The sequence below is a fragment of the Canis lupus genome, chromosome 7 (genome assembly GCF_011100685.1).
Source record: "Canis lupus familiaris isolate Mischka breed German Shepherd chromosome 7, alternate assembly UU_Cfam_GSD_1.0, whole genome shotgun sequence".
NCBI classification, from domain to species: Eukaryota; Metazoa; Chordata; class Mammalia; order Carnivora; family Canidae; genus Canis; species Canis lupus.
This window is the reverse complement of record NC_049228.1, coordinates 28,915,351-28,931,316: the sequence shown is the minus strand read 5'-3', so window position 1 is coordinate 28,931,316 and position 15,966 is coordinate 28,915,351. Positions and strand designations below refer to the sequence as shown.

The window sequence follows — 15,966 nt, the reverse complement described above, 5'->3', positions numbered from 1 at the left end:
GCCAATCATACTTACTATCTGCCTTCTCACAGAGAATTTTGTGGACACCCTTGCCTTAAGCCACTTGGCAATGTGTATGTGTTAGTGTTCTCATTTTACAGATGAACATACTGGAATTTAGAAAGACTAGGTAATTTGCCTATCCAAGTGTTAAAGAGCAAGAACCCAGTGAAAACCTGAGGTCTAGATGACTCCAGAATTTGTTCATTTTCCTCTCTGAAACTTACAAAGGCGATAATTTTCATAATTACCTGTTGAAGGAAAGATTTCTCTAACATGTCGCTAATGATCTGGTTTTAAATGTCTGACACTGGTGTTAGAGTTGTACATTTTCCGCTGCCAGAGGAATATTAAATTACTCTTACCTTCTGAGAATTTGCTGTATTTAATTCCTTGAGGATGGATGCTTATGGGCTTGTCTGCCTTATTCTTAAAGTGAACTTTTATGATGTCTCCAACTTCAGCATATAGAGTAGGCCCAAGAAGTCCTATGGAAACAAGGATTTATAATATATCTGTGTTCATGACTATCATAGGTGAAGCTGCTAAGCACAGAGATATGCAGAGAATCCCATGAATGACAGCTGTCGTTCCTCCTGGTCCTAAGGCTGGCCTGTTTGTCTTCATTCTAGAAGGCTTTGCCAGTTCATCATCTCTACATTGCATGTGATCAGGTCAGGACAGGAAGGTAAAAATGCTTGGATTGGGCACAAAGCAAGTAAAGAGAGTGGAGGAGTTCTGACCAATGTCTACCCCCTTCTGACCTCTGTCATTTCTTGGAGATTATTGCCTTCAGTCAAGAAAAGAAAGGTGTTTATTTTCAATTATGTGGGGTGACTTGAGGAAAGGCGGCTGACTCCCTGATGTGGGAGATTTCAGAGACTCAATGAAGTGAGGGAGAAAATCCCATGGTACTCCGGCCCTGAAGCAAGTTCACAGTCCCTGACGCAAGAGTGAGCTTGATGTGTCCAAAAAACAGTAAGAAAAACAATGCAGGCAGAGTGAGAAGACATGAAGGAGGGGCTCATGTGTGGCTTTATGGGCCATAGTGAGGACTTTCAATTTTCTTCTACGTGAAGTGGGAAATCACCGGGGCTTTGTATAGCAGACAGACACGGTCTGATGTGTTTTAAAAGCTCATTCTGAAAAAAAGGTAAATCCTAGCTGCTGTGTAGAAAACAGTCTGTGTAGTGATGGGAGTGGAAACGGGAGCAGGTGGTACAGACAAGGCAGCATGAGCAGCAGTGAAGTAAGTGGTGAGAAGAGGTTGAATTCTGGACATTTTGAAGGTAGAGTCAGCTGGATTTGCTGATGGGTTGGACGTGACATGTGAGAGAGGGAAATCAAGGATGACCCTGAGGTTTTTAAATCTGAGCAATGGGGTAAACAATGTTATCAGTTACTTCAATGTGGAATACACTGGGACAGCAGTTTAGAGGTGCAGAAATCAAGAATGAAGTTTCACTTACTACAGGACAGGTATTGTGCTAAATCCTGGGGCCACATGGATAAATAAGACATTGTTCCTGTCCTCAAAGAGCACTCACTAGTTGGGGATAAATATATGGTAGGAGCTACCACTGATATGTGGGCAAAGTGCATACCAGGGCCATTTCAGAGATTGGGATTAGCTTGTACAAAGGGCCTGTGGCACTATAAAACTTGGCCTATTAAGAAAACTGACAGATGGCCACAGTGAAGGTAAAGTTTAACAGATAAGATAGAGAGGCAGAAAGTGAGGCTGAAGGCATGATCAGAGGCCCCATCATGTAGGGCCTTCTAGACCTTTTAGAGTTTTGCCTCTAAGAGTATCTGGAAGCCATTAAAGAGTTTTTAGCAGAGGTGAGACATGGATTTGGGTTTTAAACCTCTGGCTGCTTTGGTGGAGGATAAGCTGGGGAGAGCTCAGAGTGGATACTGAGAGAACAGATAAAAGGCTCCAGGGGGCAATGGTGGTGACTTAGTGTAAGGTTATAGTAATGGAAGTGACAAGAACATAATAGAGATCTACTAGGAGATCAAACTGTCAGGATTTGATGGATGGGATATGGGTGGAGGGTGACGGAGACCAAGTTGCCATGGATGGCTGGTGATGTTCTGGCTGGGGGGCTGGGTGCAGGAGGGTACCATTCTCTGAAATGATGACACTGCAGGAGAATTTTGTTTGGTGGATATCAGAGGCAGAATAATGGCCCCCCAGAATGTCCACATCGTAACTCCTGGGATCTGTGAATACACTACCTGGCATGGCCAAAGGGGCTCTGCAGATGTGATGACTAAGGTAAGGATGTTGGATGGGAGAGTTTCCTAGATTATTATCCAGGGTTGGGGGACAATATAATCAAGGGCCCTTATAAACGGGATGGGGGAGAAGCCCTCTTTCCCTACTCCTATCTTCTACCTGCAGTTTTTTTCCTTTCCCTGAACTCCCAGTCCTAGAGTTTATACTGATCTTGTGCCTGAAGCTTTTGTTTGTTTTTGTGTTAGCTCTGCACAGGACTGTGGAGGTCACAGTGTTCAATTCTCATTTTAGAGTTAGTTACAAAACCTGGGATGTGGAGGCAGGGAGGGTGGCTTGTTCAAGGTCATTCAATCACTGCGTGGCATTGCTGGGGTTAGGACTCTGGTCTCTGGACTCTTGAACCAAAGCTTTCTCTACCATCTTGCACAGAGCAAGTTCAGAACCACCCCCTTTCCTGAAATGGCTCCAATTTCTACACCATTTTTGACTCCTGGCCACATCTAACTCCACTAGCTGACCTCTCTCTTCTGGCTGGTACCTTTAGTTCTACCTCCTAATGGAAGCCCCTGCTGGCTATTCCCAGTGGGGATGCCCAAGAGCCCAAAAGAGTGCTGACTCTGTTGTCACTGTGTGCACTGCATTTTGTTGCCATGGTGGCCTTGCTCAGGTGATTTGTTTGTTGGCATCACATGGCTACAAATGCCCGGTGCCCAGGATAAGTCTCCTAAGTTATTTAACCTAATAAGACCTCTTGCTGCAATGAATAGTTTGAAGCATTTATTTGCCTCTCCTTTCTGTTCCTTTGGAATTAAGGCAAAACAAAGGGATGTTTTCATAAATGCAAACCAATTACCTTCCCACATGTGGGCAAACACATGCCTGAATGTTGCCTGTGCTTCATCAGCCTCCATCAGCCAGATGGCCTGGGACCCTCCCCACCCCTCCTCTGTGCCAGGCACTGCAGCCAGGGAAGGAGTTGCCTATCTTGAGGCCCCAGGAAGGTAGCACAGTGTGTACCCAATTTCATGCAGTTTTGGAGTTGAAAAGGACAACATGAAATCAGCTAATCCAATCCCCTGTGTTCAGGTGAATAACACATTACAGAAAACAGGGCAGCCCATTGTTGTAGCTATTTTAAAACCCCTCAGGGGCAAACATTTCATAACCTTCCTTGAGGAAATTCAGAAAGTCAACACTAGTCATTTTAAAGTCCCAGACAGGATTCTTAAAATAAGCCCAGCCCCTCCACCTGTCCACATGTGTGCAAACCTCCCCAGACAGGCACATTCAGACCCCTAGTCCTGTAAGTTCACCCCTACTCTCAGTTACAGTGACTTCTGGGCTCATACTGCAGAAGTATCACATGACTTGTTTGGGGTTCAGCTAGAATCACACAATCCAGTAGGGGAGCAAGAAATAGGGGAAAGGTGCCAATGACCTAGAACCAGGCTGGGGAATGGAGCAAGTCACAGAGTCAATGGCAGTGTTTAAACCTGGAGCTTCTTAGGCTTTACCCCAGATTTGACTCACTGTTTCAGCTACTGTAGGGATACAAAGATGAATAAAATACTACCCTTGCCTTTCAGGGATTCATAGTTAAGTAACTTTGGGAGTTTAGGAGGAAGCTGCTTAAAAATGGTATTAAAATGCCTCAGAGTTCACATAAAACAAATGTGTTATGAGATACACAGGGGTTGACAGGTGATTTTTAAGGGCACAGGGCTTAAACATAAATTTATGACCAAGGTCTACTTCTAATTAATGAGACTAAAGCCGGAAATTTCTATAAAAGGTAATCATCTCAAAGGATTTTTTTAAAGATTTTATTTATTTATTCATGAGAGACACACACAAAGAGAGAGAGAGAGAGAGAGAGAGGCAGAGGGAGAAGCAGGCTCCATGCAGGGAGCCTAACGTGGGACTCCATCCTGGGTCTCCAGGATCATGCCCTGGGCTGAAGGCGGCGATAAACTGCTGAGCCACCTGGGCTGCCCTCAAAGGATTTTGATTACAGTGGCTCTCCTCTCTAAAAACTATCAACAATTCTTCCTGTTCAGAAAATAGTCTCCAGCCTGGCACTGGCCTTTCCAGCACTTATGGTACTCAGCACAGTGCCTTACACAGCCCAGACATTGAAATTCAGTTAACTTGGTCAGAGCCACAAAAGGTAAGGCTCTCAAACACCTGCCCAATTCCTCTATTTCCCAGGCCTAATGAATATGCTTCCCAGTTCATTTTCCCTTTACCCACCTACAATTTAATTTAATGAAATAGTTAAGTATCTGTTGTACATACTAAGCTTGGAGCTGGAGCTATGAAAATGAAGAGACTCTGTTTCAGAGGACAGGAGATCCTTCAACTTTCTGCCCACAACTACAAACTCTATTTTAGTAGTAACCTTACTGTCTGTTGCCTTTTTGGCTCCTGTGAAGTATCCCTTCTACCTCAAGCTAATTCAGCCCAAACTCTGAATCATATCACTTCTTATTTTTTCTGAGTCTGGTTTCAGCAATTCTTCCTCAGACGTCATTAGCCTCCCCTTTTCTGTCAGATATTTTAGGTCACTGTATTCTTGTTTGTAAAACTCCGAAGTATTCTTAAGCCCTTCATTCCCTTCCAGAACTACCCTGTCTCTCCTCACATGTGGAGCCAAGTTTCAGAAAAGAGTTATCTATAAGTTACCCCTGCTTCCATTTTCCCCATTCACTTCCATTCACCAAGGGAGGTGGCCCTGGGGAAAGTGGGTAAAGAGAGTTTCAAGAAGAGGGATCACTAAATGTCTTAGTAATGTCAAGTGGGAAAAGAACTGGAAAGAAACTAGCGGTTCTGGCATCTCAGGGTCATGGGTGCCCTCTTTTGAGAGTGAGTTTCTCAAAAGAGGATTTCTATGAGTGGATTTCTATTAGTGAGGATTAGAGAGGGAATATATGGAGAGGAAACAATATTACAGAGAACAGAGTAGGCTGCTCATATAAGAAAGGCAAGACAGAGGAAAGGCAGGTGATGTCAAGGGGAGATTTTCTTCTACACAGGGGTTGATTTGAACATAGTTGTTGAGTTTTAACTGAAGGGAAGGCTCCAGCCAAAGACTGAAGATAAAGGGAGATCAGAGGAGGCAGGATGGAAGAGTTTGCACAGAAAGGTAGAAGGGTGAATCTGGGTGTGTTGACCAGTCTTCACTTGGTTAGTATGGAAGGATGAGTGATTACTGATCAGGGGACCCAATGGAGGAAGTTCTCTCTTCATGGCCTCTATCATTACTGTGAAATATGGTACCATATTTAAGAACCCGAAAGTCCATTCAACCTACATTCTTTGATTAAAGAAGAGATGAGGAAAGGAGTTCTGGATTGCTCAGTCTGTTAAGCATCTGACTTGGGCTCAGGTCATGATGTCAGGGTCCTGGGATGGAGCTCCACATCAGGCTCCGGGCTCAAGGCTCTGGACAGCTTCACACTCAGTGGGGAGTCTGCTTTGCCCTTTTCCTCTGCCCCTCCCTCACTCATACTTTGTCTTTCTCTCAAATAAAAAATGAGGAAAAGGGAGATATTTTTCTTTGAAAATGATAGCTGTTGTATACCTCACACTAAATAAAACAGGAGAAGAGATGGGAAAAACAGATGCAAAAGAGCCAGCCATATATGGTTCCTTGGAATGAATCCAGAGAGCTGGATAGAAGCAATAGATCATTTGTTAGGGTTCATCTACATTCAGTAAACTATACCATAAGCTCCAGGAAGGCAGGATACGTCTCTACCTTGTCCATTGTGGCATCCATAGTGCCTTCTTCAATGCCCAGCCCATAGCAGGTGCTCAACAGTAGTTGGTTTGGTGAATGAATAAAATTCAGACAAAGATTTTGTTTAGATTTTTGATCAGTGTTAAAAATAGCCAGCTTCATGGGCATGTTACTCACGGGCCAGACAGACCCCATGGTGTGATGTTTTGCTGATACTATTTTGAAATTCTCAAGAATATGAATCTAAGGCCACATATTTTCATTTTTCTTTAATTTAAATTCAATTTGCCAACATATAACACCAGTGCTTATCATATCATGTACCCACCCCAATGCCCATCCCCCAGTTACCCCATCCTCCCACCCACCTCCCCTCCAGCAACCCTCAGTTTGTTTCCCAGAGTTAAGAGTCTCTCATGATTTGTCACAGTTTCATTTTTCACTGGGCCCCACAAATTATGCAGCCCATATTGGTTAAAGACAACAAAAGCACACAGTACTAAAAAATGTCGCAAAACAGTTATTTCAGATATCCAAGAATATCAAATTATCATAGAGATTTATCTTTAAAATTAAATAATGTATGTACTTCAGGCTTACCTGAAATTTTGGATCGTGGTTTTTCTTTCTGAAAATATGGTTCATACTCTCTGTAGACAATTTTCTTAAAGGAAGTATTTGAGCTAGAAATAAAGTACAGAAATTAATTTGAAAGTCGTATATGACATCTACATCTCACATCACAAAATGAATGGATTTCTCGTATCTTCAGATAGGTAGTAGGAATAATGGTATTTTAATTGTATTTCAGAAACCAGGGTTTTACAAATATGCATAATAGGTGGGGTTAAAAAATGATTATTGATCTCTTCAAGAATATTCTGTTGTGATAATCAGTCTTTCCCAAATTTAGTCTGTCCACTAATCCTGTTACTCAGAATCTATTTTCTAAAAAAGAACCCATGATTATTGGATGAACCCAAACTTTAGGCTTAGATCATAAATGACTAAAAACATAACCAAATCCTTTATGAATAAATACATGGTCTGTTTTTTTACCCGATGAACCACATACAGATTTGAATTATTGGGGAACATTATAAAGAACCACTGATTTGTTGGACTCTATTTCTAATTGGGAAGTTGGAGAGGGCCAATGGAGTTAAAGCCCTGGGGATTCATACTGGAAATAAGCAAACAAATGAAAAAGGCAAGTCTTGGAAAATGCAAGTCACTTGTCCAGAGGAGAAACAAGGGATAAATGGCACAGCCAAGTCACAAAGAGGTGAAACCATTGCGTTCGTGGTAAAGAATTCACAGAAAGGGCAACAGGTAGAGTAGAACCCTAGAACCCTAGAGAGAAAAAAAAACATATGTTTTTATTTTCAATATCTGTTACTACATACATATAAGTGACTCAATAAGTTTCCTTAGAAAAGTTCTCAAAAACATTTATGTCAGACTTGGGATAAGAATGATAGATATGTTCCACCTCTGAAAGGCATTCTCCTGCTAATATTGGATGAAGTAAGGGGAAGGATCTTTGTTTTGTGCTAAAGTAGACTTTGACAAAGAATGGAGTGGTATATGTTGATCTCCTTATAGTGAGTATCATTCTGCTGTAGATGCAGGACACTTGATCACCAGTTCTTAGTTTAAGCAGTTAGATTTACAGGTTAGATTTTTTCACAAGAAAGTACCAGAGAGAAATGGCATGATTTGAGGTTCAAAAATATTGACAGTTGGTCTAGGTTATCATTTTATGGTTTTGGCTCAATAATTGACACTGGAAGTATTAGAATTCTGGAAACTTGACCACAGGGTGAGGGGATCAGATAACCAGTCATGGTTCCCTCTGGACTCCCCACGTGAGTTAGGCTTTTGCCCTACGTGGTTCTGCTTCCAGAATTCTGCTTGTTATTTTTAGAGTTAACTACAGAAGAACAAACTTCCAAGCATAAGCACAGAGTACTCCAGCAAAGACAACAAGCAGGTTAATGTCTGCTCATGAGCAAAAGAGATTAATGTTGGAAAGCCTGTGATTTTCTTTGGGGTTTTGGCAGTTCTCTAAGGGTGTGGGTGTGATCTAGATCATCAACTCGAAAGACAATATTTAAAATGATGTTTTTTAAAAAAGGATTTCTCCTCAAAGTAACCCAGTTAGAAAGCAATTCTTTAAGGCGCTTAATGTTATACACTACAAGACTCTTAAAATATTGCATTATTTCTGGCTGATTGCTTTGGTTTTGTAATCATAAAAGAGGAACTTGTCTTTCACAATCATTTAAACTGTGATATTAAGTTTTAAAAAATGAGTCATACTGAGAGGTTTACCAATGAAAAAATATAAATATAACTAACTGGAAATAGTGAGTAAGTCCTATAATTTATCTAATTTCTGGGAAGTCTTATTTTTATCCTTTCAATTAGGAAAAATAGTTTTCAGTTCAAAAATAGTTTTATTATTTAAGCCACCTTTTAGTTACATATGTCTGTTAATCGTGGCCTTTCCAAAGTAGCAGGGTAGACTATATCCCATGGACTAAGAATGTGAAAAAAATGAAGAGTCACATGAAGCAGAAGAAAAGGTAAAAGAACAAAAATGTTGCATGTTTATGGACTGATGGTGGTTTGAACGTCATTTGTAAGAATACAACAAAATTATGGCAACTTGGCAATTGTTATTGAACAATCTGCTTAAATAAAAGACAATGCATACATCCTTAGTTTTAGAAGATGAAGCTATGTGGAGAATGGAATAAATAATATGTAACTGGAAGTTCTATAAAAAAATACTAGGCTACTAAAATCTGGAATGGGACTTTGCAGGAGGGCTAATGAGGGGGCTGGTGCCTGGTGCTTTAGAATCAATCAATAAACTAACAATCAATCACACCAACAAAACTATTAACAAACCCTTCAAACAGCATCTAGACAACAAAACTTCCTATCTAACACACTGTATTATAAGAAATAAGAATAGCAGTTTTGTTTTAAAATGAGTAATATAGAGTTTTAAATGAGCAATATGGTAACCCCCCCCCCCTCTTTTTTTAAGCCATGGAATTGCAAAGGGAAAGCTCCCCAAAAGCTCACTCGGACACGGGACCTGCCTCACCTGGGGTTGGTGGGCTCAGGGCGGTAGTTCCAGCTGATGCCCTGAGCAGCCACGTAGAACTGCCTGAGCCGCGCCGCTTCGGCCCCCCAGCTCCCCCAGCTCCCCCAGCCCGTGCAGCTGGCGCCCAGCAGCACCAGGACCCAGAGGCGCGCGCAGCCTGGGGCCATGGCTCCTCTCGGGCTCCCGCGCGCCGCCGCCAGCCTGGGACCGCGGATCGCGCCCCGCTGCAGTGCGCCCCGGAGGCGGCGGGGGGCGGTGTCCTCCTGCCCCTCTGCTCCTCCGGGTGCCGGGCCGCGCAGCCTCCCGCCGCCGTCCCCAACCAGCGCCCTTCCAGGCAGGGGGGTGGCTAGGTCACCGCCCCCGATGGAGGAGGTAAGGGCAGAGCGAGCCGAGGAGTGAATGTGTCACCGCAGGTGGAGACAGCTCCGAGATCAGATCAGAGGCTCTCGCTGCTGCTGGCGCCGCAGTGCGCGGGGATTCCTGAGCCACAGGCCAAACCGCTCCTGCACTTCCACCTGCTGAGGCCACTGGGGCAATAGCCCCTCACCACCCACCGTAAAAACTGCCAGGGCGAAGTTCACGCTTGCAAGACCCTCTGCAATTCCCAGTGCAATGTCACCCCATGCCCTCAACTACATCAGTTTCCCTTGGTCTGGGGGAAAGGGTACTATGCTCGTTAGGGGCACGGAAACATTGGAATCTGGTGAGAAAGCAGGGAGATGAGCACCAGAACGGGGCCTACAGGCCTGGACCACTTTACTGATTTTCTACCCATGCACCGTTCTGTCTTGATGAGGGTCTGTGGCCACAAAAGTAGCAGAGCAGAGACAATCAGCAGAGCAGACTCAGTTGCACTTACTAGCTGTGCGGGCTTGGGTAAGTGACTCAACCTCTTTAGGGCTCAGTTTTGACATCTGCACAAGAGGGGGATATGAATTTTTCCCAGATGCAATTGTTGGGAGGATAAAAGGATATTGTGAGGTGTCTAATTCCAGAGCACGTAACACATGTGTATTACTATGATTATGGTTTTCTTGTGTTTCTTGGAGGATCTGGCTGTTTCACACTGCCTTAAGATCATATTATGCTATTGATAGAAAATCTGAGAATATATTGTCTGAAGCATCATTATAACTGTTCAAGATTCCCTGAATCAGGGCAGCCCGGGTGGCTCAGCAGTTTAGCGCCGCCTTCGGCCCAGGGCGTGATCCTGGAGACCCAGGATTGAGTCCCACGTCGGGCTTCCTGCATGGAGCCTGCTTCTCCCTCTGCCTGTGTCTCTGCCTCTCTCTCTCTCTGTGTCTCTCATGGATAAATAAATAAAATCTTAAAAAAAAAAAAAAAAAGATTCCCTGAATCTGCATTCCTCCAAGCTCCTGTCTTATGGTTTGTATCAATTGATTTGATACATTGCCTGGCACTTCACATGAGGTCTCCATGATGTTAGGCTCCTCCACACTCACTCCTCCCATACACAGTCTGTTTCTTCCTTTGCTGATGTTACTCTGTGGACTTAGAATATCCATCTCTTTCTCTTAACTGAACACTGCTTCAGTTCAATCAGAGTCCTACCTAGCTCCTTAATTCTGGACTCAAATAGACTATTTCCATTTTATAGATTACAACACTATTAAAATATAATACTCGTATTAATTACCCTCTATTACTTTGTGTCAGTGTTTATTGTTTCCTCAATTGGATTATAAACTGTTCAAGAGCACGAACAGTGCCTTACTCTTTCTTCTCTATCTATAATAGTTTGAAGCAATCTATAATTGGTTTGAAAGCTGATAAACCATCAGAATTCCCTGGGAGAGCTTTTACAAATTATAGATTCTGACTCAGGACATAGGACTGTTAACTATTGTCCTTTAATACCCAGCCTAGTGATAAGCAGTCAGAGATGCTATTGATGCTGTATCAGAGAAACTTTTTAGTTATTTTTTAAATTTTTATTTATTTATTTTTAAAGATTTTATTTATTTATTCATGAGAGACACACAGAGAGAGGCAGAAACATAGGCAGAGGGAGAAGCAGGCTTTCCACGGGGAGCCTGATGCGAGACTCTATCCCAGAACTCTGGGATCATGCCCTGAGCTGAAGGCAGATGCTCAACCACTAAGCCACTCGGGTGCACCTGGAGAAACTTTTTATTTTTATTTGTTTATTTATTTATTCATGAGAGACACACACAGAGAGAGAGGCAGAGACACAGGCAGAGGGAGAAGCAGGCTCCATGCAGGGAGCCCGATGTGGGACTCCATCCTGGGGCTGCAGGATCACACCCTGGGCTGAAGGCAGGCATCAAACCGCTGAGCCACCCAGGGATTCCCTAAGGAGAAACTTTTTAAAAGCAATGTGTTCCTAAATCCCAAGGTTACTACCAAAGGTCTTGCAAAATTACCGTAACTCTTAGACTGTTTTATCATTTTTATTTACATATTTACCCACATGTTATTCATTCTACATGACATGTTTATTGCAAGACAAAGGTATTGTTTGTCTATTTTTGCACCAGTTCCAGATAACTACTATGTAACTTTCAACAATCTACATATTAAACATGTGATTTAATAAATAACATCTGTTCTTCCTTATAGGACATTCAGGTGATGAAGATTTTTTCTGCTTTTCTGATTTTATTTCTTCTCTGGTTCTGTGTAGGGGCCAGTGGTATAGTATATATTTGCTGACTGATTGAAGGGTTAAGTTGTAATCAAGACAACAGTAATTATGCATTACATTGATGTAAAAAAAAAAAAAACGATGTACACAGACATTATTGAACAAAACACCAAATAATAAAGCATGGCATTTGGGAAGAATCTTTTAAATCGCACATTTAAATTTTGGTCTTGAGGTTCTTTTGAGGAGAGTGACCAGTGGAGTGAAGGTGACATGTGCCTTCCTATCTTGATTCTTGGTCTTCTATACTCTGGTGCCATCCAGAGGCTTCTCTGGAAGCCTTGCAGCAAGGGTGCAATACGCTTCATAAGCAGCAAACACTGGAGACCCCAGAAGATCTTCTAGAAATTCCCTCAAGTCACAGATACCACCTGCCTTCCAACAAATTAGAGAACGCCTTCCTCCAATCCAAAAATAAAGAGGCATTTTTATTTTTCCACAGTTTGGTCTTCTGGTAAGTCAGATGTTTCAGTCTCTGGTTAATTAGTCTGTCAAGAAAGTACAGCTGGGCAAAGCCCACAGACCACTGCAGACATTCAGTCCCGGCGTCTGAGATTTAAGGAAGAGGTGGAGCAGGAAAGGGGGGGGGGGGTGGAGAGTTTGGACTTGTGGCACAATCCCTCTGCTCTCATCCAGAACTAATCTAAAGGAAACTCCATGTCTTTTTTTTTTTTTTTTTCCTTACAAGTATTACCAGAAAACTGCAGCTAATATGCTACAGTGTAACTCAAGTCTGGCAGGAAAACTGGTGTTCAAAAATAGGATCCTGTGGAGGTTGAGTGAGGAGACCAGCAGGACAGGTCTCTGAAAATGAGACAAAAGAAATTAAAATAACTATATTTTCCTTAAAAGTAAGCAAGCTAGCTAGCTAGTTCTCAGCATATCTGTCCCTTGAGGATCAACACAATCCCTTCTGGCATCTAGGCTACTTTCCTTAGGAAACCCAGTTATCACTGAGCTTTTTGGAGGAGAGAATGCACCAGATTATTTTTGTTTTCCCAGCAAGTCACATAGGGGATTAGCTCCATAAAAGTTCGTAAAAATTTTTTCCAGTAGTATGACTTCTGGTTACCAAGCAAGGACCATGGTGTTGTTAATACCTTCAAGCAGCCATTAATGGGGATGTCATACACCCTGAAATAATTATATCTTATTAGAACATTTCTATCCTGGAGGAAATGGAAATCCTCAAATAAACTTACTTTCTATTATCAGTCTACTGACATATCTTGTCCCCTGCTGCCAACACAATTTCCTTCAAGGGTTAAAAACTTAATACATGCTTAAAATCTAACTCATAATTATATGATGAAACATCAAGTTCTAATATTCTTTCTCTTTACCCTACTGGTCCATTTCCTTCAAAAATATCTTCATAGGTAACTTACCTTAAGGGGTTGGGTCAAATGCAGCATTCGTAAAAACTCCATATGTTCCTAGATGGCTAAAGAACAGAAATACAAAGATGACCTGCCATACAGTGCTTGATCCTTGACCACAGTCCAGCACATACTTTCCGCAGAGACTGTGGATTACCACCCCACCCTGGAATTCTGCTTTAAAGGGAAACACAAACAAATGCCTAAGAAATTTTTGAGATCCCACGTAGCAGCTCTGGGTAATTTACACTGCACTTACACCCACGTGAAGTTATTGTTGACACTCTAGGTACTAGAATACCTGCTATGGCTCTTCCTGGTGAGAAGAAATCCTCAGAACATGCCCAGCTTTGATATTTGATCATCTGGCCATAGTTTTCAAAGAATGGGAGTACTGCCTCCTATGGGTGTTTTTTAATTTTCACAATTATCAAGAATTCTGCTGACACTGGGAAAGGGCTAGGGGTGCTGGATATCCCAATAGGCACTGGACACAAAAGAATTATCATACATTCCATAAAATTTTAGAATATCTATTCAATATTCCTGTAGGTGAATAACATCTGAGCCTAGAACTTAATTGCTTTAGATATAAATAATATATATTTTTGCATCTTTTAGAATACAATTGCCATGTGAGTTGAGGGAAGATTATGACAGGTTTTCCAATCCTTTACCAGAGTCATTCATCATTTAAAAAAAATCAAGTTGGTGTTGACAATGCCTCTGATGCTGTTTGAGACACTGATACGGTATTCCTAACTATTGGTCTTTATGTCCAAAGGTGCAAGTCTCTGATAACCTCATAGCATCCATTAGAGTAGTTTCTCAGCTTTAGAGTTTTATTTCTATTACACATCACTTACCCCTTTGTCTCTGCTTTGCTTTATAATTAGAGCACTTACCGATTTTTAAAAACACTATGTTTGGTTAGGATATGTTATCTGTGTATTTTACTTTAGAATTAGTAAAGGGGACATTGCAAAAGATGTGTTGCAGAAAGGGGTCATTATGTATAATCATTCTGATATATTACAGTGAATGAAAAATCCAAATTTTACCAATTTAATCATTCATGAAACATGTCTATCTTACCTGTGAGGGTTCAAAGGGCTTTCCCCATCATCTGGAATAAGCAAGAAGACACAAATGATCAGTTGAAAAGGAAAAAAAAAACTATATGCAGGAGAAAGGTCATCAGTGGTAGGAGTTATTGGGGAAAGTCAGTAAACTGATTTTCAGATGGGTTCATTGTCAAGAGTATATTAGGAACAAGCTCTCTCTGAGAGGTAGGGCCTTTGTTAGGCTAAATTAAACATTTGACAGTATGTAATCTAGAGTTTTCTCATCTTTCTTCTCTTCCCATTCAGTGACAACCTCTTCTTTTTCCTCTGGTCCTTGCCTTCAGCCTTTGGGCTACTTTTGGTTATTGTTGATATTGAGATCTTTGGTTCTTGAAACCTATTACTTTGGCACTTGTGGCTCCCTATCATTGCAACCTGTGTCACACTCCCTCCAGTCACTAATTGGGCAAGTTAATCACATAAAAAAAATCCATACCAATATAACAAGGGCTATTTTCCTTCTCTGGTAACACAAGTGACGAGAGCCTCCTATCTTAATCTAAATGATCGACTCTGAGAGTGGAAACTTTAAATATGGCAGAAGGCCTGTCAACCATCCCATGGATACATAAAAGGGGGAAAGCATCTCATGGCTAAATAAATTTAGAAAATATTCAGTCTGGGATGCCTGGGTGGCTCAGTGGCCGAGCATCTGCCTTTGGCTCAGGGCATGATCCCAGGATCTGGGATCAAGTCCCACATCAGGCTCCCTGCATGGAGCCTGCTTCCCCCTCTGCCTGTGTCCCTGACTCTCTCTCTCTCTCATGAATAAATAAATAAAATATTTTAAAAAAAGAAAATATTAGGTCAAATGAAGATGAACAAGTACATTTATTACAGGGCATTGCTGAGTCTTCAAGGTGATAATGACTATGCATTTTGATTTTGCAGGACATGTATGCAGCATTTTCCTATATTTGACCATAGAATCTTAGAAAGTTTAAAATCACCTTGGGACAGGTCAAGAAAAAGTTCCCTATTCTCCCAAATGAGCTTATTTATTATTAAAGATATTGGAGGATGGGTGGCTGCTGGTCTCTCTTCATAGTCTGGAGGATTCTCTAGCAATGTCTCAAAACTAAAGAAAGAATTTGGGGAAAATGCAGGAATAGTGTGATTCCTACATGAGAGTTGGATCTAGAGGGTTAGGAGGTCTTGCCTCTACCTTCTGGATTTGGTTAAATAAACAGAAATGTTACATGGAAGATCTGGTTGTGGCTCTTTACTCTTGAAGCAGAGTGTTACGCTGTGTCTTTTGTCCCACTCACCCATTCACAGGAAGAGTATATGAAGGAGCTTTAGAAAACCAGCCTCAATGCAATGATGACTGTGGATGGAGAGAGCTCAAAAGTATAGAACAAGAGGTTCTGTCCTTGAGCAGTTAAGAATGGGTGCTGAAAGTCCTCCGTTCACAAAAACTCCATCAGATATAACAGCCATTCTCAGTTACCTGCATTTGAGTCGTCCTAACCCCTCAGGTGCCCATAGTTACCTTCCATGAGAAATGATGAAGAGACCCATTAGCTTATGAAAAGAGGTTTCTGAGCTCATGGGCTGAGCATCTGAGGCAGACAGAGAAAGACTGTTTTAACATTTAAGAGACAGTTCGCCTCTTATACTCCTAGGCCAGAGCTCCTCCTTTGATGAAGAGTCTGGTAAACACAGCTCCCTTATAGAG

General features: G+C 41.9%; 2 protein-coding genes across 2 annotated transcripts in view; both read right to left on the bottom strand.

The window, feature by feature from the left end:
• F5 (coagulation factor V) overlaps window positions 1-9,290 on the bottom strand; it is a 70,334-nt gene extending 61,044 nt beyond the window's left edge. The window contains exons 1-3 of the mRNA XM_038542596.1: window positions 9,100-9,290; window positions 6,582-6,664; window positions 366-488 (exon numbers count right to left, since the gene is read on the bottom strand). Of these exons, the coding sequence (XP_038398524.1) occupies window positions 366-488; window positions 6,582-6,664; window positions 9,100-9,266 (373 nt within the window). The 5' untranslated portion in view covers window positions 9,267-9,290. The remainder of the gene's footprint in view (window positions 1-365; window positions 489-6,581; window positions 6,665-9,099) is intronic.
• A 3,174-nt stretch (window positions 9,291-12,464) lies between these two features.
• SELP (selectin P) overlaps window positions 12,465-15,966 on the bottom strand; it is a 37,834-nt gene continuing 34,332 nt past the window's right edge. The window contains 3 exon segments of the mRNA NM_001287149.1: window positions 12,465-12,589; window positions 13,174-13,229; window positions 14,260-14,290. Coding sequence (NP_001274078.1) covers window positions 13,175-13,229; window positions 14,260-14,290 — 86 coding nt within the window. The 3' untranslated portion in view covers window positions 12,465-12,589; window position 13,174.